General features: G+C 42.8%; 1 protein-coding gene across 1 annotated transcript; it reads right to left on the minus strand.

Annotated features, from left to right (window-relative positions):
- Nucleotides 1-514: 514 nt before the first annotated feature.
- On the minus strand, nt 515-27,465 carry LOC125331337 (D-threitol dehydrogenase-like). Its single transcript, XM_048315168.1, has 8 exons — nt 27,245-27,465; nt 20,067-20,303; nt 19,351-19,428; nt 17,909-18,125; nt 13,041-13,249; nt 12,448-12,520; nt 7,132-7,249; nt 515-1,117 (listed from the first exon to the last, which is right to left on the minus strand). The coding sequence occupies exons 1-8, from the start codon at nt 27,461-27,463 to the stop codon at nt 922-924; spliced, it is 1,347 nt and encodes a 448-aa protein (XP_048171125.1). The 5' UTR covers nt 27,464-27,465; the 3' UTR covers nt 515-921.
- Between the last annotated feature and the right edge of the window lie 386 nt (nt 27,466-27,851).

Here is a 27,851-nt window from a genome sequence, read left to right on the forward strand (position 1 = left end):
AGGATGGAAGTCTGTGTATATCCAGAGCAGTATCAGAACCGTGTGGTTATTGTGCCACATTTTACTGCCTATAAGCAATGAACCCAATGCTATCACCAAAATGAGCTCTTCAGCCAACAGAACTGTATCAATATCATTTGAGCTGGCCTTGGTTTACATCCAACAGTTGTCTTCAGAATGTTACAAGAGGAAAAAAAATTATTTGGAAGACGACCTTTGCTTACTTCTGTCTATCAAGGAAAACAAAGACCCAGTTGTATCAACACTTAAACATGCATTTAACTTAAAGTATATGAGCAGTCCCTGCTTACCTCAATGGGTTTGGATTAGAGCCATTATAATTACCAACCATGAATCTCTATTAAGTGCAGCACTGTTCTTTCAGGGGCATTTACGTGGGTGTTTGTATAAAAACACTGTCAAAAACTAAAGAACACCAGTAAATATAAAATGGCAACACTCAGGTTCAAATGTAATGAACTAATTTATTTTTTTTAACACTACATCCAACTGTTTTTCACCACTCACAGATGTCACTGGAACAACTTGAATACAAAAAAATTGCCTAAGAACAATAAACTACACAGACCAGCTAATATTGCTTTAAAAATGCCCCCTGTTAAACTTAAATAATAGCCAAATCTCACTGCAGTAAATGTACTTTTATATCATTAAATACTAATTTAACAGAAATGTGACTGCGCAGTGAAAAACACGAAAATGCTGGGAGTGAAAGATTGCCCCTTTTTTGCCTTATTTTTCCTGTGCATTATACAAGTGTCCAAATTAACACCCAAAAGAAAAAAACCAATATTTTCATATTAGCTGGCCACATAGTAGCACAAGCCAAAGCTGGGACTAAACTAAACTCTAATATGACCTTTCCAAAGCTCCTGAGGGGGAGAGACTGGCAGACACCCCTCACCACAGGCTCTGGCCACCCTCGATGACCAGGTTATGGCCCGTCATGTAGTCTGAGGCTTCGGAGGCCAGGTAGACGACGGCAGCCTGCAGGTCGGTGGGCTGGGCCAGCCTCCCGGCGGGAATGTCGGCCAGCCAGCGCTGCACCAGCGGCCGCAGCTCCTGCGAGCGGATGAGCGGCGTGTCAACGATGCCCCTGCAGCGAGCACACGGACCAAGGGTTTAGCAATGGGTCCTGCCCAGAAGGAAAGGCAGCACCTAGAGGTGTTTGAGATGTTAATTCAGAAGGAAAACAGTGTAATAGCACAAAGGAGATGAGCACATCCAGCCTGCCGTGCCCTTGCTGAAAGTCATGGTGCGAACTTCCATGACGCTCTTTTCCCATCATCACCTTTCGCTGCTGATGGGCAGCTCAGAGGTTTCCTTTCAAGTAAACACACACAGACACAATCTTCTTAGCTAATAGCACAATCCCCTTACTTTTAGGTTGCTCATAATCACCAGTTTGAATTTTTTTTCTAGAAAAGAAGCACAGCATTGGAAGCAAAAGTGCCTTGAATCGGGTCTGTCGTGGCTCTTGGGAACTGTTGAACTTCTACCAATTTCTCATCACTCTACAACTGTCACACACCGTGTTTGTGTACAGCCCAGAGACTGAAAACAGACCAACTCCTCATTGTCAGAAAACAAGCGTAACAAAGGCCAGTGCCCTTCTGGGCACCTGACCCTTTCCACACAAAAAAAGGAGAGGCAGAAATAAGCACAACATGCTCAGTGTGATCTCCCCTAAACCAACACCTGACAAATCACACTGATTTACTTGTCTTGCCTCTTTTACACTAATGAGTGACTCCACCATTTACTAAAACTCTGGTAAGTTTGGTTTTTTTCAGGTGCCCTAAAAAATGATGCTGCAGGAAACACAATGCAGGGTGAAGATTTGGCTGGCTTTTATGACTTTAACTGCAACTGATTTGTCATACTCCTCCTTAACAACATATTTGTATTTTGTGAAATGTATAATTTTTTCAGCCCCTGAACAAATATATTTACATAACTGTGTCTAACAAGAAATTACATTTAACTTCTCAGAAATGACAATAACTAAAACCTGAACTGCCAATTCCACTTCATTAGTGTGGTAGAAATGCATTCCAAATGTTAATAAAAATTCCAACATGCTGATAAATTAGCGCTTCTAAGGAGCATGTGACACCTTGGTTAACATATTCAACCTCAATTATATTTCTCTTCAGCACCCTGTTATCTGGAACCTTTGCTGGCAATCAGAGGTGCTGTTTTTCAGCGGCCAATTTTCTAGATAATGTAGCTTATCAACACTGTGGGTAAACTTGCCAATGAAATCAGGCTGCACTGAACCACACACACGCTAATTGCATCTCTTTTTTATGCATATTTACAGACTGTCACTTCAAAGAAATCAGTGGCCCATTGAGGCAGCCAGTTAGCTGGAAGAATTGCCTCTTGCAAATGAAAATTAGCAAACAAGCTAGTGATAAATATGAAATGAACAAAGTATAAAAATACCCGTTTTGTTCTGAAACTTCATCGGCATCCCAATTTAGACTTCCAAGGAAATAATTTTTTGAGACAGACTGGATTCTGGGTATGAGATTTACCTTTTGTTTTAAATGAAGGCTGAAATCCACTATTTACTCTGTTATGAAGTGGAACTAATTCAAATTTTCCCCCAAATATTTCTGTTTGCACTAATCAGGCAGGATTTAAATATCAGCTTTATATTTTATTGTAATTGTCAATAAAGAGCAGAGCAGTTCAGAAACAGAGCGATGCAGCTCACTTAAGTTCTGGCAATGTAACAAAATCAAGCACATTCCAGTATAGGACTGCGAATGGTTTATTTATTTCCTTCAAGCACAGCCCCCTGCTCTCCCTCCTTGCATTCCCAAACTCTTCAAGAACTGGTTTTCTTCAGAGAGAAACGTGCTTTGAGCAGCAGACATGAAATACATTGAACTCCTTTCCCTTACATGCCTCTCACTGCGCTTACAAAACCATCACCATCATCATCATTCTGGCTTTACACTATCCAAGAGCAGAACAAGATCCATATGATTTTCTTATTTTTTTCATTTACAGATATATTTTAACCCTGAGGGAATGCAGATTAGGGAATAAAACACACAGTCCTCCATCACAACAGATTTTGCTAAAAAGAGGACGTTTTTCAATCTGTTCAGAAAAATGATCTTTGGTCTGATCACTGCAGCCTGCGAATCACCACGCTGTGCCTCTTGCTGGACCTTTCTTTAGGTTCACTCCATGTAGCAAAAATTTAAACATATAACCAAACTTCACTGCAAATTTTTGTTATAGAAATGAGAAAAAAATATAAGGCAAAACTTAAAAGTTGCAAACACACATACTGATGGCACTATAAATATTAGGCATGTCATTGATACTACACATCTTCTGGGAAAGCTTTGGTGCCAAGTTGGGCAATTTAATGTTGTCGAACCCTTTTAGGCAGATTTTAGTTGGCTCCTAACCAGTTCCAGCAAAGACAACTGCCAATGCATTAATTCCCTACCTCATCTCGTATGCAGTGCTGAGCCTATCAGTACTTTCTGTTGCATGTCAATGTAATATCAAACTGCTGGTTCCTCAACATTAGAGATGAGCATCAATATTTCATTATTGATACCCAGGACAATTTGAGACATGACGGTAAAAAAAAGACCGCAAAAAAAAAAAAAAAAAGAGAGGAAAAACAATTGCCTAAAACATTTCCACTTCGAGAGACACATTAGGAAAAATATCACTTACCAGATACTTAACTGGAATTGTTACGTGCACTCAATCCCCAAATGAGAGCAAAAAAAGATTCCATCTGTGTGTAACTTGATTTCTTTCAGATGAGTTATTAATTTGAATGAGTTAAGTACACTCCACTTAATCAGGAAGTGTTTAATCACAAGATCCACTTAATTGGGACATCTCCCAAGGAATTAAGATTTAAGTCCAAAGATACTTACCAGCAACGACTGCTGCTTAATGGGGATAGTAATGCTGCTTAATTGGGATGCCTTCAGGTGATGCTGGGGTGCTCCTTCTCCTGCCAGCTCTGCCTCTCCTTCCCCTTTATGGGTTGTTCCCCAAACCTGCAGTGATCCTGCCCTGCCTGCTTTCTGGGTCCACAAGCCTGGTGCTGTACTGTGTGGCTACCTTCATGCTGCCCCAGAGGAGCAGGGCAGGATGCAGGGCACACAAAACCTCTTTGTTCATCAGCCCAAACCCAAATCCCTGCAGCCCATCAGTGGGGAACGTGGTTTATCCCCCAGGGCTGCTGGCCTGGCTGCAAGTTGACCTTAATACCAACTTCCAGCTGCCCATCCCAAAGGTCATCACATTATGGCATTTCATGTCTTGCTAATCAAGAAGAAGGCAGTAATTAGCCAAAAAAATGAAGATTGATTCAGTGTAATGGCTGCAAAAATGACGTGTTCTAATGCTGCACATGCCAAAAACCAGACACCTTCCAGAATCCCCTCTTCCATCACACCCAACACTCTTCCATGTCCTGGGACCAACAAAGAGACTAAACCCTGTGGGCAGCTGGGCATCAGCCACCAGTCAATATTCTGTAAAAGTCCCTGTCCACATCCCGGTCCCCTCTGCAGTTCAACCCCCCTATCCCTTTCAGGAAGACTCCAGGACCTTCTTCATTCTTTTGGCATCTGTTGTGCAGCAGGCTGTGAGGTGATGGCACTGGACGGTGGCACAAGGACTGAGCACAGTTTCCACGATAGCAACAGCCTAAGCCATCCAAAACACCCAGGGAATCTCTTCTCTCCCTGGGCATCAGGTTTGCCTGGCCAGCAAGAGAAGCCTGCATGTTCAATTTTATAAATGCAATAAATCATCCTAAGAACTCTGTCATAATATTTTACGCATTGCTAACTTTTATGCATTGCTCTGCATAAGTTTTATGCACTCATTAAGAAATTAAGTTGATAAAAAGTGACCAGATAGGAAGAGGGGGAAAAGGCCAAAAGGTTTGCATGGTGAAATAATGTTTAAGGCCAGACTGGAGCATTTGGAGCTTCAGACAGAGGCATGCTGAGAGTGCCTTAAAGCTTTAATGCAGCCACGAATGGGAGGGGCAAAGTACTTAAGGACACAGTTATTTTACTTATCCAGAGCTGATCTTGGGTACCATCATACCCCATATCTACATCTGTGCTCCTCAGACTCCTTAAAATCCCATCCTGTTATGACACTGAGGCTCCTGTTGGTGTTGGGTACTCAGATCAAGTGGGTTGAAGGTGTCCCTGGTCCTCGGTGAGTCCCATCAAGAGACAGTGACACTGGTGGGGTCCACAGTTCGGGGGATGGGTCCAAATGTGCACTGAAATGCAGGTTCACATCTCACACAGACAGAAGTGCAAATGTGAATAGCTATTCACTCAGAATATTTTGCTCATGTGATGAGGGATCTGAGCTCTATGAGCTACTGCAGGCTCCTTCCTCCTGCCCAGAGCTCCCTGGGCAGCCCCACCACAAGGCGCTCAGCCAGAGCTTGGAATCTCTGTGAGGGAAGTTCTGCTGGTCTCCAGAGCAGCTCAGTCCAGGCTCCCACCTGCATTAGGGAAAACTGCTCTGTCCAGAACAGGGAACATAAAAGACAGCAAAATATTTGTTCTCCATGCGCCCTTGTTGGCTGTTTCTCCAAAAAAGCAACACATCACCCCTTCCTGTTGTAGGATTTTAAGCTCAGAGCTAGAGTTTAAGACAGGTAGAGATTATCAAAATGCAACCCTGTGTTGCTTTGAAAAGTAGAAAGAGAAGCTGTCTATTTTTTCTCCGTGCTCTGACAACTGTCTCCAGGAACATAACTTCTCTAGATGTGAGTGCTTGCTTCCAGCTTGTACAAAACAGTGAGTTTTGATCATTCGGTGCCTGTTTATTAAATTTATGTAAGCCCCTAAGAAACAGGTAATTCCTCCTCTAAGAGCCTTCTCATCCATAATTGCTGTGAATTTGGCAAAACCATCCCACCTCTGTTGGTGCAGATTACCCGTATGTTTTCAGATACAATTTCTGCCAGGTCCTGCTGAGCTTCCCTAATTCCCTTCATCTCCCCAGCTCCTGAAAGCCAGTGTAAATTCACTAGCACTAGTTGTGGGAACACCATTACCGTGCTGCTAGCATTGGCATGGGGAAAATCCCATTAGGAAGTAAGATGCTGTTGAAAGAATCTGTGGATCACATAGAGCGACGGCTGGAGTCACTGGTATAATTAGTAATAAATAGTCATAAGGAAGACAGCTAGCACAAGCACGGGGAGAGCAGACCAGCAGTAAAAACAGAGGCACTTGCCATTAAGCTCTGTGATTTTTTTTTTCCCTCCACTTCGTGGATTAAAATATGTGATTTGTTTTCCCTAATTTGATGTACATTATTATCTTCGTTATTACAATTTAACTCCTGGGTTAAAATCCTGCCCTTCTTACTTACTCTGATTGACTTCAATGGTCTACAGAATTTGACCGCTTCCAATTAACGCTATCCACTTGGGTTTCTACTCAGCACTATCATGCACTGCTAATTGTTTAATAAAATGACTGGTTGGGCATGTGTGTGAGAAACAGGGAGAGACAAAGTGGATCTGGTAGGAAAACTTTTCTTTGTGAATAAGTACCCAAAACATAGAGCTTGAAGTCTCTAAAAATAAGGAAAATGTAATTTGTAATAAATATATATATATATTTACAAAACTGCACCTGGCCTCCTGTGACTGTCAGAGCTGAACAGCAGCTCAATAACAGCAATAAAATGTAGCTTTTAAAGTGCCTATATATTTGTCTCAAGTAAAAAGGGAAAAGAAGTATTGTCTATTAAGTGTCAAAACCCTTTCTTTAACCACAGAAGGCTTGGACAGACTAAGGAAATATTTCATCTGGAAGGGAAATGCTAAAAACTACCCTTCACATTATTGGAAAACCTATTATCAAATGCTAAAACCTCTCCTTAAATCCCTGAGTATACACAGCAACAGAACAGGCTTGGTTCTAAGTATTTAAACCTTTGTTAAGGAAAAGACAACATAAAAAGGGATGCAATCCACCTGCTAATTAGAAACTTTATTTGCTGAGATAGTGTTCATTTGAGCTTTGTAGAACATTTCATTCCCTTTGTACTTTCAAAATGAGACTACATTTTACTTACGGGGAAATGCAGTTGACTTTTACTCCTCTGTCAATCCACTCGGTTCCCAATGTCTGTGTTAATTTTACGACCCCGGCTTTGGAGGCGTTGTACGCCAACTGCTTCTGTGGGTGAGGGACTACAAGGGATTCAGAAGGAGAAAATTATTTATTCTTCCCAAATTAAGATACCTTAGGCACTACACAGACAACTCCCTGCATTGAGATGAGCTATTTGCCCTTTCCCCAGGTACCAGGCAGGGAGCAGCAAGAATTCAGCCACCTACAACACAAATCCCTAAGTAGTATTTTGCCATCTAACAATTTTGTCTCAGCAGATGAGCTATTTGAAAACAGCGGTGAAAAAAAAATAAAGACACTTGAAAGTTACCTTATTTGGGCAAAGACAAAACCAATGTATTGAAGGTATATATTTAAAGATGATATAAATATAAGATATTAAAGATTATTTATTATAAAGATATATATTATAATACAATATTTGACTCCTCTGAAGAAAGATAAATAATCATATACACATATGCACATTCATATATTATACACATATGTATGTTTATATACTTGTACACTGTAATACTAATAAAATATGCTACCATAAAATTATAAAATATTATATAATTAACAATATAATCTCTATTATAGATTATGTATTCCAAGTTATGTAATATATTAATATTATTTAAAATATGATATATAATAGATAATATATGATGTGATAACTGAGTGTAACAGTAAATTGTTTGATATGACATTATATGATAAAATATGATATAAGTGCATAACAGATTTTATATAACATATTATATATAGCTTCTTGGAACAAATTATTCTCCCTAATTTTTAAATTATCCCTACTCTGAAGCAAACACATCTTATTATCTAACGGGTGTTTGTGTGCATGTGAACACAGGTGCATCCCAAAAATTCAGAACACCCACCACTTTCAAAATCTGAAGCTTTTGAAAATGTTTCAGAGATGTCACATGTCAGTCAGAGACAGAAAATGATCAGCTTGCTAATTACAATGTTCAAGCTTGTTAGTGCTGTGTGCTCGGGTGGCTCTGCCCCTCTCCAGCTCAGTGAAAGCTACTTAAGGACAAATCCCCTGTGGGTGTAAAGTGCTTTAAACCCACGGGAGTCAATCCAAGTCAGTCCAGGTGTTGGGATTTACACCCACAAAGTGTCTCTCCTTGGACTTTTCTGGCTGCCATTCGGACTTCATTAATAAACCCAGTGCAAAGCATCAATCCGTAATTAGCTCTGTATCAGCACCGAGCCTCACTGAACTGCTCACTCTGGTGGAGGGAGAGTGGGGAACATCAGGGCTAAATATCAGCAGCCACAAAGACAGGCAATTCCAGCCTGTGGGGTTGGATAATGCTGAACCCTGGAAGAAAGGGAATCACAGGGTTTGCGCAAGGCTCAGCAGCAAAACCCCAACTCCCAGCATTTTGATAAAAGCACATAAGCAGCACTGGTAGCTGGCATTAAACTGGTCTTAATAAATTAAGCTGATGCATCAGTTCTATATCACTCCCACCCATGACATCCCAACGCACCCACTACTGATTTTATTGACTTAAAATCTTGGGTTTGAATATATCAATGTAAGGGGTGTAAAGGAGGTGATAACTGAGTTCCCCAACCTCTGAAAGAGCCAAAAGCCGTGCTATGAATTACTGAACATGTGAACAAGGACCTTTGCCTTGAACAGAGATGTTTGTGAATAGATTTAAAGCACACACTTGATGGGAGCAACAATTAGAGGGGTTTTTTTCTGCATGTGCTGCAGGTTTGCTCAGAATTCAGCGGTCTCTTCCTTGCTACAAAGAGCATTTCATACCATGGCCCTCCTCTGCCAGCATTTATTCTGTGCTCTTTTTTGTTCAATATGAAATGATTTGCATTTTGACCAGCAGAACTGCTTTGCCCTCAGTGTGTGCCTGTTGCCCCCTGACGCAGCACGCCATGGGGGCTCTCAGAAATATGTGGAACGTAATTTCTTGATTAATTGCCATGCATCAGCTCCAAGTTACATACAACTTCGGTAGTTAACCTTGTAACCTCCCAAAAGCAGTTCTTTGCTAAACTTTCCAAACATGTCTGTCTGTGATAAATCATTTTAGTGATCACTTGCTAAGAGGAGACGAGTTCTGGCACTGGCTCTGCACCTACAGTGCATATGGGTGAGAACAAGTTGCTGCAAGCAACGAGAATCAGCTTCTAACGTGGGGTGGGTGATGAGACAGAGTTATCAAAAGTCCTTCCATGGACTTTTGTCTTTATAAGAGTATCTAAGGAAGGTAATTAGGAGGATGAACTTTTTCCCTGCTGAGACACTCAGCCCCTCTCAATAGGAAGAACTCAAGAAGAAGTTAACGGGTGCTGTGAAGCTCTGGCTCTGGATGGGATTTCTGCAGCAAAGCACCCCACGCCACTTCCTCTTCCCTTACCTAAGGCGGTCTCTTACAGAGAGAAGAGTGAGTCTGGAACCCTCCAAACTCATACAAAATGGGGCTCGTGAATAAATCTATGCCTCCAGCAGTGTCACCAAAAAATCTGCATTGCTAAGGCTTGAGGGCAGCAAGGACACTCACTCCTGTTCAGGACGGAGATGATAGAAGAAAGCAGATCAAAATTCTGCCAAGATTAGCTGCATTATGTTTTAAACAGTTCTGACTTTGGCTGGGACAGTTGGTTTTTTTCCCAGTAACTGTTACAGTGCTGTGTTTTGGATTTAGGACAGGAATAACGTTAACACATTGATGGTTTAGTTGTTGCTGAGTGGGTCTTACTTTAAACCAAAGACTTTTCAGGGCATCATGCTGCCCTGCTAGCGAGGAGGCTGGAGGCACAAGAACCTGGAAGGGGACACAGCCAGGACAGCTGACTCCAGCTGGCCAGAAGGATATTCCAAATCACATGGCATCATGCTGAAAAATAAGACTGGAGTGAGCTGGGAGACTGACTGGACATGGGTCAGTGGGTAGTGAGAAACTGCACCGTGCACCACTTGCTTTGCATGTTGTTTTATCCTTATTATTATTTGCCCTTCCTTTTCTGTCATAATAAGCTGTCTTTATCTCAACCCACAAGTTTTACCTTTTTTCCTAGATCCTCTCCTCAGTCCCAGGGGGGAGGGAGGGAAGGGCTGTGGGGTGTTCACTGCTGCTGTGGTTATACCACAACAACCTGGCACTCTGCTTTTGCACCCTTGTTTGGTACATCGGGCTCCCAGCCTGACCTTGAAGCAGCCACACAATGTTAATGAGAGGTGCACACAGACAGAGCAGAGCAGACCACTTCCCACTGAAGATATTCCCTGTAAAAATTACAGCTCTGAGTTACACCTGTGTGAACCACCGAGCCGCAGCAGCCGAGCCACCGCTGCTGGAGCGTACGCCTGGAATAATTCCAGTGGAATACCAGAATCAAAATGCACATATGCAAAATGTATGCAGCTTATCTTCAATTAATTAAAGCTGATTCTGAGCAGTGTATCTGGAAAAATCACAAACAAAAACCTCCCTATCCTGCTAAGTGTCTCCTCATTTTCCTGTATCTCTGAGGAAGGACTCAACCTACAACAACAACAAAAAAAATATCCCCTAACTATTTCTAGAAACATTTCATACTATGCCAGTTGGCCAACATACTTAAATAACCAACCAACCAACATATTTATTTAACATTCAGCAGATGGACATGATATGAACATCGTGGTTTTCAGTCGTAGTTTCATAACTACTAGATTTTTTCAATGCCAAGATTCAAACAGGTTCAGAAGGTAAACACATCTCTCCATCTCTTAACTTCTGGCCTAGCATGCACTAACTTTCACTGACATTTAAATGCATCTTGGGATGACCCTTCCAGGCTGCTCTCAGGGCTGCTTTCCAATGTTCCTTCCTGTTCTAGGACTGGTACTGCCCTCAAATGTGATCTCCAGGTGGAGCTCTGGACCTGGCCCGCCAGCCAAGGAGGTGCAGCTCCAAGCTGGGGCTGGGATGGATGCTGTGTTGGAATGGCATCACAACCCAGCTCAGCAGAGCTGTGCCAAGCCCCAGTGGAAAAGTTGGAAAATACCTCTCCTTAAGCAGAGCACACCACTGCTGGGCTGCAGCAAGGCTGAGAGTTCTGTGCCAAACCAGCAGATCCCCTGTTTCTGCCAATTCCGAGAGCTTCCTAACTTTCTCCAGGATGGACCACCTCCCAGGAAATTTTGCTTTGTGACAATGATGTGGATAGTGACAGCCCAAGCATAGACCAGAGCCTGACTGCTTAGAGCAGAGCAGAAAAGCCTGAGGTATTTGAAATTTAAAGCCTCACAGTCTTTCCAGAACTACTTTTCTTTGGGGGATTTTGTAACTTTACAAAGCTGGGATGGAGGGATGGTGCCTGTGTTTAAGCATAAGTAAAACAGCTGGTAAAGACACTTCAAAAAAATATTAACAACAACATTATAAATGGATTTTTGAAGAACCATTTAAAGTTACTGTGCAATAAACTGAGTAGAATGTCATAGAATGTCAAACTGGGCACAGTAAAAATAAACATTATTCAGAAGGAAAATAAAAAGACTGCATATTTATGTAACATTCAGCAGATGGACATGATATTAATACAGGGGTTTTCAGTTGTACTTTTATAGCTACTAGATTTTCTTGCCTAACTTGGCAACCCAAGGCACCATTTGATTTTTGGATTTGGACAATACTGCAACAGATGTCCAGACCAATAAAATAAATTCCTAAAGGGCTATGCTTAATTTGTGTAATTGATCAATTTTTGTTACATGGGCTTCAGCTCAGCAGCCTTCCAGATTAGCTCAGCAGTAGGGATTGCATTCCATATGTTACAATGGTTTATTGGTGCTTTTGATGACACTGCTGATTCAGCAGCATTGGTGCAGGCACCTGTTGGCGATGAAAATGTTATAAAACCCATGGGTACCAGGGCAAATATTGGCACAAAATCTTTTGGGTGGCTTGTAAGCATCTTGTGGGCTCAGCTTCCCACATGCCAAGGAGTTTGCCAGGAACAGCATGGAGGGAAGCAGCACTTCTCCTGTGGTATCCATGCACTGGAGTCAGAGAATGCGACTCCACCTTTTCAATAAAAAGTAATAAGTGCTCTAAAACATTGAGGACAGATAAATGTTGAAAAATGATATCAATAAAAATTTTGTAGTACATTTCCTCTAATATGAAATGTCAGTGATTTACTCCTTCCCAATACAGGTTTAATTGATTCAAATAGCATCGGTAGTAATTAAAATATGGATTCTGAAGCACAACTGTTAGCTCTCATCACTCACCTATTAAACTTGCCATAGATGCTGTGTTAATTATCTTCCCATATCCTTGATTCAGCATAATGCGGCCTGCAGCCTGTGACAGAAATTAAAGGAAAGACCAGTGACCCTTTCTGTGATTGTGCTAATAATGACATGATAATAAATTAGTCTTCACTTTTCAGAAGAGTTGATGTGCTAACACATTTTTTTAAGCACTTGATATAAAAACTTGGTATAAAAATGGCTGATGCAGGAAAAAATTCCATTGCCATTTCACACCTCTTCACTGTTGGCAATATTTTTTCAAAATAATCACTAATGTTGGGATTTCCCCCCTCCAAGCCTTCTGGTTTTCAAATAACCACCCTTCAAAAAAATTTTGGCCATTCTTTAATGCCTGGGCTTGGGTAGCCAACAAGTACCAGCTGCTTTTGAATGTATTGACCGAAATCTGTAATTCATATAAAGCAAATCTCACCTAAACTCCACCAAAACTAGGACCAATTTTATTGTGATAATTATTAATAAAATGTTATTAGATCTTGAGATAAAGTAAATACTTAGAATGTTAATATCCTCTTGCAAAACTAACCAGTGCAGTATTTCACACTTACTTGGCAGCACAAAAATAATCCTCGTAAATTAACATTGAAAGTTTTGTCCCATTCCTCCAGGGAAGTCTCTTCACTTGCAGAGTTGAGATTGATTCCTGCATTGTTGCATGCAATGTGGACTGTGCCCCAGTGAGCCACAATTGCATCCACCATCCTTTGCACATCCTCAGGCTTGCTTACATCTGCTGCCAGGGCAAGGCTTTTAATGCCTGCATTGAAACGAGAGTGATGGAGTCAGTACAGGAATTCACAGGGAAAGAAAAAATTCTATTTTATGATTATTTTTTTAATTCATATATATAGAGAGAGATTTTTTACATGGCTGTATTTTAAACATATAATTATATTTTATATGTATATTCCACCTTAATTCATTGCTCCACAAGCAGTAGCAAAACGTGTGTTTGTTGCTGCAGTACCGTTATAAAGTTGCTGACTGGTGCGAGGTTTGCTTGCTGGAGCCCAAGCTGGAGCCCAGGTGTGGGAGCGAAGGCTGCCACTCCGGCAGGACGAAGCTTGGAACACTGCACCATCTTCTGTCCAAACCCTCAACTGCAGCTCCCCCAGCCACCGCCAGCTCTACAGATGCTTTTCCTACGCCAGGTCCCCCCCAAGATGCTACAGAAACCAAATTAATTTATCCCAAAATGCTCTCTGGATGGATTACAGCGCCCAGAGAGCTGGGAGGCTGACAAAACCGAACCAGTTTTAGGTGGGAGTTAAGTGGTAATACCTGCAGCTGCACAGGTATGGTACTCACAGTGCCTTATTAATTGCTAATCACACTGCCAGAATAATGCAAACATTTGGAAGTGAAGAGATTTACGAAATTTGAAACATGCAGAAGTTTTGCTTTTTTCCTAAAATTATCCAGCCAGTGACTTCCGCACCAGTGCTGATTCGTAAATAACTTCATTTAATTTATTATGAAAATCAGCTTTAAATACCCTTATTATTATACAACTTAAGAAGCCTGCTGAGGCACCCAATGCCACTGGGATTATGCCCATCCTGAAAGCCAAACAAGGCTGCACCAATAAAGGCTGTGGTGAAATGGGTCTTAAGGAAGGAAGGAGGGAGGCAGCCACTGGGGTTGGATCATGGATCAGCAGACTGGGTAGGAAGTTGCAGCTGTTAAAGCAAGATTTTTTTACTTCTGTATAAATGACAAATTTGTTCCACACTGGTCCCTCTTTCAGATCATTCTGATAAAACATTTTAAAAAAGGGATAAGCCTATTCTAGGAGGAGACTCTCCCAAAATGAAGCTGAGATGGAGGCTTCCAGGAAAGCAAGACAAAGCAGGAATTGCCCAGTGGTGTGTGAAGAAAATGGCAGGAAAGAGGCTTTTGCATGGAAAAGCTCCTCCTCATCTGCAGTGCCTTCAGGAGCCTGTCAGAGTGCACAGCCCGAGGTGATGCTGCTTTGGGGTGCCAGGGCGTGGGAGCTCCTGTCCCCTTCAGCGATGACACTGTTCTCTTGATTTCCATGGCAGAGAAAAAATACAGACAACTAAAAAATGGATGCACGCTCTGCCACAAAACAAGATCTCTTCTTTTATTGCAGGTTTTATGCTAAATATGCTGAAAGAATAAAAACAGCCAGACGGCCCCTGTTGGTCCTCCTAATTGTTATCAAGACATGTAACGCACAGGGAGTTGCTGCAATCTTTCAATTTACAGACAAAATGGGTGCAAGCCTGTTACTAATGGTAACAGAAAGACTCTTCACCTGCCCTCCAACTCTCACCCCATTTAGAGCTTCATCTTATAGGTCAGTTCATAAAAACAAGACAAAAGGTGCCACGTGTGAGTGTCTAGCGAAGAAGCAGTGAAGCCATGCTCGCTTCAAACCAGAGTCCCACACTCGACCTTAATCAATTCAGCTGATATCCCTGCACTCTGACAGGGGGGAGGAAACCACTTTCTGTGTCTTCACAGTCCCCACAACCCACCTGTTAAAAATAATAAATAAAACAAACTGTGGAAAAATAGCTTCAAATCTACAGACAAGACCAGAGGCAAGACACCCAGCACAGGACGGCTCTGCTGGGTGCATGATGGGGCCAGCGCATCTCCACAGCACTCAGTTGGGTTTTGTGGGGCTCGTGGAGGCAGGTTTGTGACGAGAGGGGCAGGAGAGTAGCCCAGGGGCTCTGTGATGGAGGGAATCACTGTGCCAGATCCTCCTGAGGTGTCCTTCTGCAGGGACACACACGTCCCCCTGCCACGGGCTTCATCTCTGGTCTCTCGGTATAAATGGAAGTAACACGTTGCATATAGGCAAGGAGATCAGGAGTGACATTGCACAAGGCATTTGCATAGTTTACAGTGAAAATGCACATTTTAAAAATCCCATCAGACTAATTCTTCCCTTAGGGTAGAGGCAGTGATTCCCCCTGAAGACAGAGGTGTGTGTAGTGGAAGGTAACCCTTAGGATTTTTTGGTTATGTTTCATCATTTTTGGTTCTTCTGTCAGGATCCATTAGCAACTGTTGAAAAAGGTATTCACACAGGATCTAAAAACAAAGACCCCTGTAGACAAGGGATGTACACCCGAGCTGTCTAACAAAGCTAAAACTGAGATCACAGGCGTTCTGATGTTTAAAACTTGTCATGAAATGATGGCACCATCCCAAAAGGCAGGAAAGGGCTCCTTGGTATGAGAAGCAGAGTGGCTCTAAGCAAGCTAAGCAAAATGTTTTGAAAAAGTATCAGTATAGGAATGACTTGGAGCACTGAGCTTCCAACTTTGAGTTAGAGATCTACAGCCATAGAGGAAATATTACAGCCTCTTTGTCCTTATTACAGCAGGAAAAATACGTATTAATGTTATGATTGCTTCAATTTACTCAAGTGAATATTTTGAGAGTAAAGCTAGCTGAACCTTTTTGTCAAAATTTATTTCCAACAGAGCATGATACTTCTTTGAAGCCAAAATGTTTCGTGGAAACATTGATTTCAACAAAAAGTTTTCAAGGGAAAGCTTCTGAGGTCCAGGCTAGACTCTCTAGTTACCTCTGGAGAGAAAGAGATTGAAAACCTGACCTTTTAGATCCTTTCCGAAAACGGGCATTTGGATATAATTCCCTTTCACAAAAGCTTTACAAAGTTTGGGGGTTGTTCCAACAGGGAATGACAATAAATTTGAAACCTCAAAACCCATCATGAGATGGAAGAGATGTGCCCTGACCAGCTGCACTGGTCAAATTGATAGATAATATTTGACCTCAAAGGATAAAGATGTGTAAAGAGTGAGAAGTGAGATTTTCTTTACTTTAGACTGCAATAATATTTGCTATGCCTCATGACCTCTCCAACTGCATTTTGGAACAATCTCCCACCTCCTCCAGGCTGGCAGCCCACAGCTGAAGGAGCAGAGATGTAGGGCAGCCATTGAAGGGTGGATGATCAAACACCTACTGAAAATGCCCTGGAGATGTGCTAAGTTTGTTTCCCAATAGGCTGTTGGCATCCAAAGTCTCATGGCTCTATCAAGTAGCCTACTTCTATCCAAATAGCTCTGCTTGATATGCAGGATGTTTCAGGGAAAAAATGTCCAAAAGGCGAGTTAAGGTGATGGGCACAGCTACTTTGTGCCAAAACCATATGGCTCCGGTGCATGAGAGAGAAAAGCTTCAGGGAAGGAGTGACTGGATGACCCAAGAATTTGTAATAGGAACTGGACTCTTCCTTCTCGGTCGCTATTTGGGATCAGAGCTTTAATCCTTGCACCGACACTCGAAGTGTCTCCTGCTTGCTGGAGCTGGGATTGTGGAGACAGGGATGTTTTGTTTCAAATGTTCTCTGGAGAGGCTCAGGACAGGATTCAAACCAGAATGACACCATTCCTTGCCCCTTCCTGAGACTGGGTGAGATAAATACATCTGCAGGGGCTGGTTTTGCTGGAGAGTATATGGTTTCTATGGCCCAATCCCTTGCAGAAGTCAGAGTGGAAACAAATACTGGTGACTTTATCCAGATGGTAAAGTGAAAATTTCCTACGTAAATGTCCATCTTTAGAGAGAATGAAGTACTAAACTTTGAAGAAGGCTCAGGAGCAATCTCACAGAAGGAATTATAAAATGAGTAATACATCCTTTCTTTTATCATTAAAATTATATTTCCAGTTTTCTTTTTCCCCTTTACAATTGCAGTTTAGCACGGCTCGAGGGGGAAATTCAATTTTATGTTACATTTTCTGGTTTTACTGCTAAAACAGGAGTGGCTTGTAGAGGATTTTACCTCTTATTTGGGATTTTAGTTATTATTTCTATTAGTTATTTTGTTCCTATATCTGACCTTGTATACATGTTTGAAAGAGGACTTGAAAAATGACTTTTCTTCAGTTTAAAGGGCACAATGGGACATCCAGACTGGCACTACAACTACCTTGTTTTGGTGTTTTGGCTCATGACACAGACATTAGGTCTGGAAGAATGGGTAGGTGAGTTTGTAGGCCATATTCACCCATAGTGAAGCCTGAGGTGCTGCACGATTTACTTTGAGCAGCACCATCTCTGTTCAGTGCTGGTTATACAGATCTCACTTGTACAAGGTGACCCTTCTCTGTTCCTGTCAGCCATGGCTCACCACTTTGGGCACTTTTGGAGAGGAATTTTGTTTGGATCACTTTGCCTCTCTAATAGAGTTTATATTGATAAATAGCTCTCTCAGATAGTGTGGTATGAATGACTGCTGGGACAACACCAACAGGGCAGGAGAAGCTTTGTGCCCATGGCATGAAAATCCTCTGCTCCTCCTCAGTTCCCTACCAGGGCTTGATAAGAGGAGATTGCACGGCAGAGTAGGGTCAGGTTTGAAGAAGGAAAGCCACCCATTACAGTGCCCATCACACTCAGTGCTTACCTTTGAGGCTGAGCTCACACACCACCGCTTCTGCCTTGGCAAGGACCAGATCCACGACAGCTACTTTAGCTCCAGCTTCCCCCAGTGCATGAGCAAAGGCTCTCCCAATTCCCTGCCCTCCTCCTGTGACGTAGGCAACCCTGCCATCCAAACGCAGCCGCTCCAGGATGCGACGCCGGTTGCAGCCCCAGAAGACGTCATCTCTCACCACTTCTTTCTGAAACAAGAACATAAACGCCTTGCACAGCAAAGGGCAGAGCTCACCGACCGCTCTGAAGGACTCTGCTGGTGAGAACAAGGTGGGAGCATGAACAGGGATCCATGTCTTCTTGGCCCATTAATTAATATAAAAACTATCACTAATTCAAGCCAAAAAGCCCCCTTATCCATACAGATATTAATCTCAGGTATAGCACTAAGGTGCCAGGCAATGGAGCAGAAGGGCTGTGCTTTGGGGAGATGCTCCAAACACTCCGCTTTCAGGAGAGTAGGGTATGGCATTTCCTTGCCTGGCTCCCCATGGGAGATGGATTGGAAACAAAGTCTTAAAAGCTGACTGGTTAAGTCTTCCCGTTATTTCATCCTCAGGGCCCAATCTTGCCCTTAGGCTCAGCTAAGAGACTAAGAACAAGGTTCCAAAGGCAGGATTTGGGTCAAGCATAGTGCAATAAAAATATCTTCACAAGGCTGGTGCACAAATAAAGATACCAGCCAATAACTTAAACCAAGCTGTCATCTGATCAGCTGCCATACATCATTTCCCCCTGACGGGAATCGAAATGCAAAATACAAGATGTTTAAAATATTGAGTTTGAAATGCCAGGAACTACCAGTGGGTGTAGCTTGGGGAGTGCTCAGAAACCACAAAACAACCGGGTTGTTTGGTTCTGGGTTTACTGAGTTAGGCCATTATGATTCCAGATGGGAATTTCATTACAGCTGGATGACGCCCACGACAGAAAACAGAGAAAGATACAAGCACCGTTTTTTCCAGGACAAGCAAAATGTAAGGCCATGAAAATATCCAGCTCAGAGAGCACAGGAGGGCATCCTGTGCTGCCTTTGGGAAAAAAAATAACTACTTCGGAAATATTGTATTGGTTCATTACAGCTGGTCCTCAGCTCCATCTTCCCACACTCCTCTGCATGGGAAGGATAGGAGAGCACCAGGCACTGACACCTGGTGAGCAGCATACCAGTGACTCCAGAGATTCATCACAGGACCAGCTGATCTGGAAGACTTTGAAAGGAATCAGGATTTAACATCTTTAGTGTAACTCTGGACTAGTGAGGCTAAAAGGTGGCAAGCCCTAAGCTGCTAAGTCCATGATCACAGCAGGAAATGTTTGGGTTCTTGCCACCAAACCCCTGAAAATTATTTTGTCCTTGTCCTTGGCAGGACAAAATTTTCCCAGAAATGCTCATAGAGAGGAAATACCCACCTTGGATTCAATCACTGCATCTGGAGGCACAGGGCTCCTTCGAATGAGGCTCAGTCCACTCTGCACAGGTAAAATCACCTGCAAATATAACACAGTTCTCAGCTGCTTTGTACCTGGCTTTCTGTCACCCAAATTCCAGTGATGTGAAGGATAGTTCTCAGGCCACAGTAGCTTTTTCCCTACTCCTATTCTTTAGCTGAAGTTCCCTCCAACACAAACATGTCAGGCATTTGTATTTGCTCACATTCCTCTTCCAAACTCATTGCTTACACAAATGCCAGGGGGAAAATTGCAATCTTGTCTCTCCAGTTTCTAAAATCACAACATATTGTTTGTGCATCCTATTACTTCTTTTATTTCTCTTCTGCTGGAGTAGGATTTTGCTGACTCCTGTTGTGCTGGTGATGCCCTACAGCCCCCAGAGCCTTTAAAGCAGAGTGGTGATTCTTTAGTTGTGCTGTAGAGCTGATTATTCACTCATAAGTGCTCTCCTTTTATCTTGCCTTTAACACTCCATAAGATGTAGACAGAGTAGGGACCACTCCTGAATATAGAAACTCATACCTGGAGCTCAAGTGAGGTGAATTATAATAAAATCTGAGTTCATTTTAGGTCCTTTGGATAATGGCACTGACAAAAGAAACATTTTGAAGAGTACTTTGCAAAATCCATAGATACAGCGCCATGGGCACCTTAACCAATGGCATTGCACTAACCTGCTCAACACGAGGATCTGAATTAATCACTGAATTTAATTTTCTGACAGCTAGTACATTTTCATCTGATACGTTCTCCAGGTAGACTTGTCCTTTCATGAGTGTATTCTCTACACAGATCACTGCATCCATGCTCAGCAAGTGGTTATCCATGACAAAGCTGTAGTACTGAACAGCATTCCTTTGATCAGCATCAATAAAGACTATATCAAAGTGCTCATCCTCAGCATGTAATGCCTGGGGAAAAAAAATGGTGTTGGAGAAAACACTAATTATTTACCTGAAAGTTTAACATGTTGCCATTAATTTGTCCTTTATATAAACCCCAAACCAGAGGGAAACTTGTTCAAGCTAGACTTGCTTGTTCTGGGAGTTTTCCATGCTTTGCAAACAATTCTTCAGCAGTGAATCTCTGAACTTCTCAAGGAAAATGAGGATATAAAAGAGGATGGATAATCCCAGCTTGTGGTGTTGAGAGTCACAGCAGAAACATCTGCATACCTTGAGTCAAAGCAAATTGATCCATCAGGGTAAGACTGGCATCAAACCCTGCCACTGAGGTGCTGCAATAAGTTCTCTCTTCTCAAAAGAGAAACTATCAACAAATAGAAGAGTGGCAATTATATCAGTCTGGGGAAAAAAGAGGCATAAGGCAGATCTGGGAATTGCAAACTAGTGTGTCCCACTTCAGTAGCAGGAAAAGGGTTGAAATCCCAATTAATAATAGAATTATAAAGCACATGAAAGAACAGGTCATGATAGAGATAAAGCAGCACAGCCCCTGTGAAGGAAAATGATGTTTCTTTAATCTAAAAAAATGCTTTGGATGGCTCAGCAACAGAGAGGATAAAAGAGAACTAGCTGCTATCATCTAATTGGATTTTCAGAAATGTGGCACACCTTCCCTCCAAGCAGGCTGCTGATGATAATGTATAAAAGTGTTGATGGATGACCAGATGGGAGCCTTTACAGCCTTCTCCTGTGGCAGTTAATGCACTCGCTGCCCAAGAGGCTGCTATGGAATATTTCAGATTCCATCTGGGACTATTTAACTGCATCTGTGTGCATTGCAATGAAACAACAGCTCATCCACCTATCTCAGCGAGCAGAAATGCTTTCAAGTCTTTGCATTTCAAGGGAAACGAGAAGCAGTTCTGTTTTCTACCACAACTTTTAACTGTACTTCTTGCATCCAGATTTTCGTTTTGTGTTTGAAGATATTGTGCACAACAAGTGATAAGCCATCCCTTGGGATGTACCAGCAAAAGCATCAACAATGGCAACAGAATGTGAAAAACTAATTTGGTTTTGGGAGTAAGGTTAATGGCTCCCAAAGAGAGATTTCAGGAGCCTTTCTGAGGCAGGGACTGTGTGGATCAGACAAGGAAATGGAGGAAAGCAGATCATTGAAGCTCTGCACTCCTCTGTTGTGCAAACTGGTGCCATTGTGAGCTTGTTACTGGTGAGGGAATTCAGCTTGGACAGTCATATTTAACTGCAGATGCTTGATAGCGCAGAAGCTCTGCCAAAAGCATTCATGAGTCCACATTTAGGATGCTTTTTGATACTACACTATAATGAAAGAAGACCTTAAGGCCAAATATATGCTGGTTTATAATAAATGTAGAAGAAACTGGGACATCTGGATTCCTGGAATTCATCTTTTCATTGCATGGCCAATAAGAAAACCTTGCCCTGGTTCCCTCTTGAGCCACATTGGTTGAAAGCAGCAGGAACATTTCTGCTACTGTGGAAGAGTATCTTATGTCATGTTGCACCTCAGTTGGTCTGTCCAATGTAGATACTTCAGGAAGGGTCAGAAGATGAAAGCTGGGCAGAGGAGCCCATCAAGAAGAGAGATTAGAGGTCTTATTCCCCAGGGAGAAGAGCCAAAGCCAAATTCAAGTAATTATCATGACTTATCACTACTTTCTGACTTGTAACCTTCCTGGGTGGAGGAGGTGGGGGGCAGACATCCAGAAACAGATGTGGCCATCGCTGAACATATGCTCCTCCTGCTCCGTGGGATGGCTCCCTAATGAAAAAGAATCTCACTTTTATGCATTAACTTCATTAGGTCCATATGGAGTTGTGCAGCTCTCTGGATATTAGCTGGATTTCTCATTTCAGCCCTCTTTCTGTACCGCCTACCTGCTGACAGCTTATCTCTTTCTTATCTGTCTTCTGACACAGATAAACCACCTTTCAACATCCCAGCATCCATCCCAGGAGGGTGCCTGGGTTGGATGTGTAACTAGTGCACACCTGGCTTGTCCTTGCACTGCCAGGCCATGGTTTCTAAGGCATTTCTCTTCTGCCACTTCACTGAGTCCTGAATGGCCAACCAGGAAGGTCACTTAGGCACCTTTCCTGTCTTCCAGATACCCAGTGCCTGACACAGGTAAGGAATAGCCTGAGTTTGTACTGGGACCTGCCATCATTTAAGCTTCTTGTTCCCACAGCTTCCTAATTGCTGCTGGGTTTTCCATATTTAGCTAGAAACAGCTCCAGGGCTATAAGAGGAATCCACGAAATTCCTTGAACCAGCCTTGCCTCTAGAGCAGCCTCTACATAGCAGGATAACAGCCACACGGAGAGGAAACTTCCCTGTTTCCTGGAGCCCCTTGGCTAGCAAAACACAGGTCACCCAGACAGGTGGTCCCCATGGCCAGGGCACCACACAGGAGAGGGTTTCCTCACTGCCAGCACCTGCTACTGAACCAAGACAGCCAGAAAGGGAAAAATCCGCTCTAACTGCAGAGCCAAGCACTGGAAAGATGGGTGCAGAGGACAATTCCAAGCTGTCCAGCATGGATGAGGAGATTTAAAATGAGGGACTGACCTCCCTGGCCCTCCCAGCACAGACTGGGCCAGGCCCTGCCTGGGACCTCACAGCACTGTGGAGATGCCATTGTCCTTTGCTTGGAGAGGCAAACCCCAAATGCCTCCAACTGTGAGGAAAGCTGAGATCCAGAAGGAAATAATCTGCCTGCAAAATATCCTGCTGAAACTAATTTCCTGAGTGTTTACAGTGCAATCCCTGCTCCTTGCTAAAGAGTCATCATAGATGGTAACATATGGCAATAAGAGTTTTAATTCAGAGCAAACTTGGCTAAAATTAATGCTTTTTCTTACAGTGAGTCATTAACTTCCTTTTGGATTAAAAAAAAAAGAAGTGTAACACTGCATTCCACTGAGGAGATGTACCAAAAGTGACCATGAGAAAGGGATCAGGGAGAGGACATCTCGAATAAAAACATGAATGAATCTTCTGTCAAAGCTCAGAGAAAACCTGATTGGAGTCCTAATCAGAGACAACACTCTCATAAGGCACATACAAACTCAATCAGAAAAAAAATGACTGCCCAGTTCCTTTGATATGTATCATACAGTCACCATATTTGTAATAAAGATGTACTCAAAACTTATTACCTTTCCTGTGCCTTGTTCTTGACCTAAATGTAATAGCAATCCATCCTTGGGGTGCACAGAATACATGAAAAAGTACAGTCTCCTTTTAAAACACCATTAGAATATTTTACTGTGTGTAGACATACACTCTTGTTACTCCTAAATGCTATTCTATTGAGTACAGTTTATATTCACCGGCAAAGCGAAATCTCTAGGGAAGCCAGAGAGGGAATGCAATTTCTAGTAATAACAGCTCACAACAGTGAATACTATCCACTTATCCCCACAATTTCCAGCTATTTTGGACTCCTTTCTGAATTAACCTTTCATATCAAAAGGAGCAATTCTAGAGCACACTAGAGACTCCGACACAATTTCATGCATAATTTATTCACTCAGTTCAACATTAAACGCAGAGTCCTTGACTTTGTCAAGGTGGATTCTGTTGGCAGACTTCACAAGCAGCAAAACAGGAGAAATGAGATCTGCAGCTCAACCTCTTCACCTATTCTGTCTGCTAAAAGGAGGGAAAAAAGAAGAAAGCAAACCCTGACATGCTTCCACAATGCCCTACAATCAACAGAATCGGCTGCAAACACCATGTTATTTTTTGTGTTGCATTTTCAATTTTAAAATAGAAGGATCAAAATAATGGATGGGAATAATTTCCTGATAGTTTGCATTCCCTCCAGACTCAATCCTGCATCCATTGTTCATCAAAAGCCCACTGGGAATTGAAGGAAGCTCTTTGTGCAAGATCAGGCTCTTGCTGGCAGCAGATCCACAGCAAGGCACATTATCCAGGCATGGCTCAACAGAGCTTAGACTTAAGGGAAGATTTGTTGGGAAATGTTTTTAAACGATGGCCCAGGACATGTTGAATAGATAGCTAATTCCCACTGAAGACACCTGTACCTGAGAAGAACCCCAAGAAAGGCTTCGCCTCAGCCCACATTTCAAAATGTTAGGTAAAATTCCTGAGGCCCTTGGGCACAGAGCGTGCTGTGGTTCATGTGGGCTCTGTGCTCTGGTGGGGACCTCCCCCAGCTTGACAGTGTCTGTCCCTCTTGTGGGGGGAAGGTGGGAGTTTATCATCATGCCCTCAGATACCAAATGAACCCTACTGTGTATTTGAGCTCTCTGGCTCCTGTCAGACACTTAGCATCTCTTGGCAGGTCAAAATCCCAGATGTTTTGCGCTGGCTGTGATCTGGGACAGGAGGGAAGGAAACAGGCCAACCCCACCAGTGCTGTGTGATAACACAAGGGAGCATCCAGAGGCGTCAGAGAGCCTGGTCAAGGTGCTGCCATGGACTGGTGTGCTGCCTTTGCACTGCCCTCCACTCACTCTCAGCCCTGATGAGCCGTGGATTTAGGAGGAAGAGCCAAAGCCACAGGGGTGACATAATGGCCCCACTGTCTGTGGTGCGCTGGCACCAATGTGTTGCATCCTTGTGGTAAAGCTGCAAGATCTGGCAGCTTCCTTGTAAAGGGCAGCAGCCAAAGATGTGGGGGCAGCACTGGACACATCCTGCAGCACCTGGATGACATCCCAGGGGCTGGGATGCAACTCCTGAGTAGACTGGTTTTACACCAGAAGGGAGAGATCATACACCTTCTGACAGTTGGGACATGCTGAATCACAGCTTCATGCAGCAGAAGAGGAATTCCCTGACAGGTAGTTAATCTATGGATCATAGGACATTTTCTTGCTTCGAAAGGGCCAGGGCAGTGAGGCAAATCCTACTTCCAGGAGTTGTATTACTGCAAAAACTTGAGGAGCAGCAGATAAGCAGAAATCCTGCCCTGTTGCACTCAGCTTAGAAGCAGAATTCAGCCACTATCACCAAGCAAGGAAACTGCATCAGACAAAGACCAATTGGTGGGTGACCATCTCCGCCCTCTAATATCTCCAAAGGGACAAGAATAACACCTAAGGATGTAGACACTGTAGGCAACAAGGAAGATCCTTGCCAGAGCTTGTTCCAGCTCTTCTAAACCTCACTGTGCTCTTTAACAAGTGTTAGACTGCTCTGCTCTAGACCAGCCTCCCCACAGACCGCGGGGGACAGAAATGTTCTCCACTTCCTCTGTGAAGCTGAGCTGTGAGAGCCCTGCTGTGCCATCCCTCACCCATCTCCTGCCTCTGACTGCCTTGTCCTCCTGCCTCTCTTTGGGCAGTAAAGGAAGCCTGCTTAGTCTCCAACCTACACTGGTCATCTGGGAAGGAAAAGGCAGCACACTGTCCACAGCCTGAGCCTCTTCCACACACCCAGGCATCCCATGCAGCTGCCACACTCCAGCTGGGCAAGCCTCAAGGAGCCCAAAATGCAAAGCCACCAGAGAGGCCACCGAATTCATTGCTTCAGCATTTACAGCCATTGTGGATTAAACCTGTAGGACAATCCTGATTGTCCTGATACCAATGACAAAACATCTGCCACACTGAATAGCAAAAGTTCAGAGCCCAGTGCAGAAATCATGCACAGAGAGGTGTCCCCATGCTGGGATCTCTCCTGCCAAACACGAGCATCTCTGTTCCCAACAGCTCCAAGAGGTATTTGAAGTTCTGAGCACCTGCAGAACTGGGGTCAGGATGTGCCTTCATGTTGCAATTGGAGGATATAAAATCAATTGCAACATTCTGTTTTAAGGATTTAATTTTCATGTCTTTGCTCCCTTCTTTAATCTCTACACAGCATGTACTCTGCCTGCCTCTAGATATTTTAATTCAGTCACAGTAAGTCAGTTGCACAGAATGGGCACTAGAGAGCAACAGCAATTCAATTAATTTCACACTCACTGCGGGGAGCTGGGATTTTAAATGCTGCACATTGCAGGTGATCTGTAACATTTCGTTTATTCATATACTTGCAAAGCTCTTTGTTTCTTTCTTATCAAACTTGGAGGTCATGAAAACCAGAGGTCAGAAAGCTCCTGGCCATTTCATTTTAGAAATAAATATGGTACCTGCTAATGCAAATAAAGTTACAATTGAGCTCACACTGACACATCCAGATTGAAAATGAAATCAGATCAAATTGATTTGTATTAATAATAGAAAGGCTTTTAAATGAACCTGCTATGGGCACCACCTGTCTCATGCTGGACCAGCAGCAATGTCCTGGAGATCCATAAACTGGAATTAAATGTGAACTGCTGGCAATCATAAGATTTCTCTTTCTTGGGACAAAGGCACCAGTCAGAATGAAACAAGTACAGCTAAGGCATTATTTGTCTGAGGCTTATCACATTGCTCTGGAAGTGAGAAAGCAGGGTCTAATTCCTCTAAGAGTTTGCAGTGGGGAAAAATAGTAAGAGGTTTTGGTAGAATTACAAACTTCTCCAGGACTTTCCCAATTCTTGTGAACATTGGGAGCAAGCTGTCCTTCTCAAAAGCTGGCTCAGCAGGGTACAGATACACTCTTCCTGTTTGTTATACTTGGAATTAGGGATCCGCAGCAAAGCCAACCCATGTTGAGTTAAACTGCCATTGAAGCCTATCGACCTACACTGAGAGCCTGTGATCCCTCTGATCAAAAAGCTGCAGGATTTTAGTTAAAAGGGAGAAAAACTCTCTTGTGTGACAGAGCTGCCCCATCATACATCGGAAATAAGAAATAACCTCAGTGTAAGAGTGTGTTCACACATTTGCAAGCACTCCAGGGCCACCATCCAGCATCTTGTGGGCAGGAAATAGGACCTGTCTGAAATCCTTTAATGTGCTCTGCACAAGAGATCCCAAACTCCCCTTCCAGCTGACTTTACCTCCAAGGTGTCTGCCACTGGTCCCACTCGCATGCTTATCTTTTTGCCATCTGAGGAATAATCAAATGCTTCCTGGCTGTTCACTCCGAGATACGGCGCTTCTGCACAGGCAAAGATTTTGCCATTGTCTGGCAATTCTTCTGCAATTGCAAGGATACTGTAACCTTTAAGCTTGCCAATTAATAAAATCTTACTGGCTCTGGTCATATGAACAAACATCCTAAAAATTTGGCCTGTGGAAAGACAAGAATGAAAATTCAAAAATAAGACCATGAGAAAGACTATACTTTGTTCACAATGAAAATTAGATGTGCCTTTTAAGTGATCACTAAAAAAAAAAAAAAAACCTAATCTTAAAACACTCTCAAATAAAGGTTTAACAACAGAATCTGACAAAATTTCATCTAAAATGCAGCTAAAAGACAACAGAATAAAAGGACTGGTTTTAAATGTAGAACCTTTATCATCAATGCTGCTATTGTTCAAGTGCTTGTTAAATAGTGCTTGAAATATTGCATATTTTAACATTCCCCCCATATGAAAATGGCTTTGAGATGGTTCCATATTCTTTCTGGAATCCAGTATTAAAAAAAAAAGTCACTACATT

This window comes from Corvus hawaiiensis, chromosome 11 (assembly GCF_020740725.1).
Source record: "Corvus hawaiiensis isolate bCorHaw1 chromosome 11, bCorHaw1.pri.cur, whole genome shotgun sequence".
Lineage (NCBI taxonomy): Eukaryota > Metazoa > Chordata > Aves > Passeriformes > Corvidae > Corvus > Corvus hawaiiensis.

Bases quoted from the DNA above. Each gene is read 5' to 3' on its own strand.
- LOC125331337 (XM_048315168.1), bottom strand. From the start codon at position 27,463: ATGTTTGTTCATATGACCAGAGCCAGTAAGATTTTATTAATTGGCAAG. The intron at 19,429-20,066 runs GTTAGTGCAATG...TTATATTTGCAG, and splicing joins CAGATCCTCGTGTTGAGCAG to GTGATTTTACCTGTGCAGAG. The intron at 7,250-12,447 runs GTGAGTGATGAG...AATCCCTTGTAG, and splicing joins ATCTATGGCAAGTTTAATAG to TCCCTCACCCACAGAAGCAG.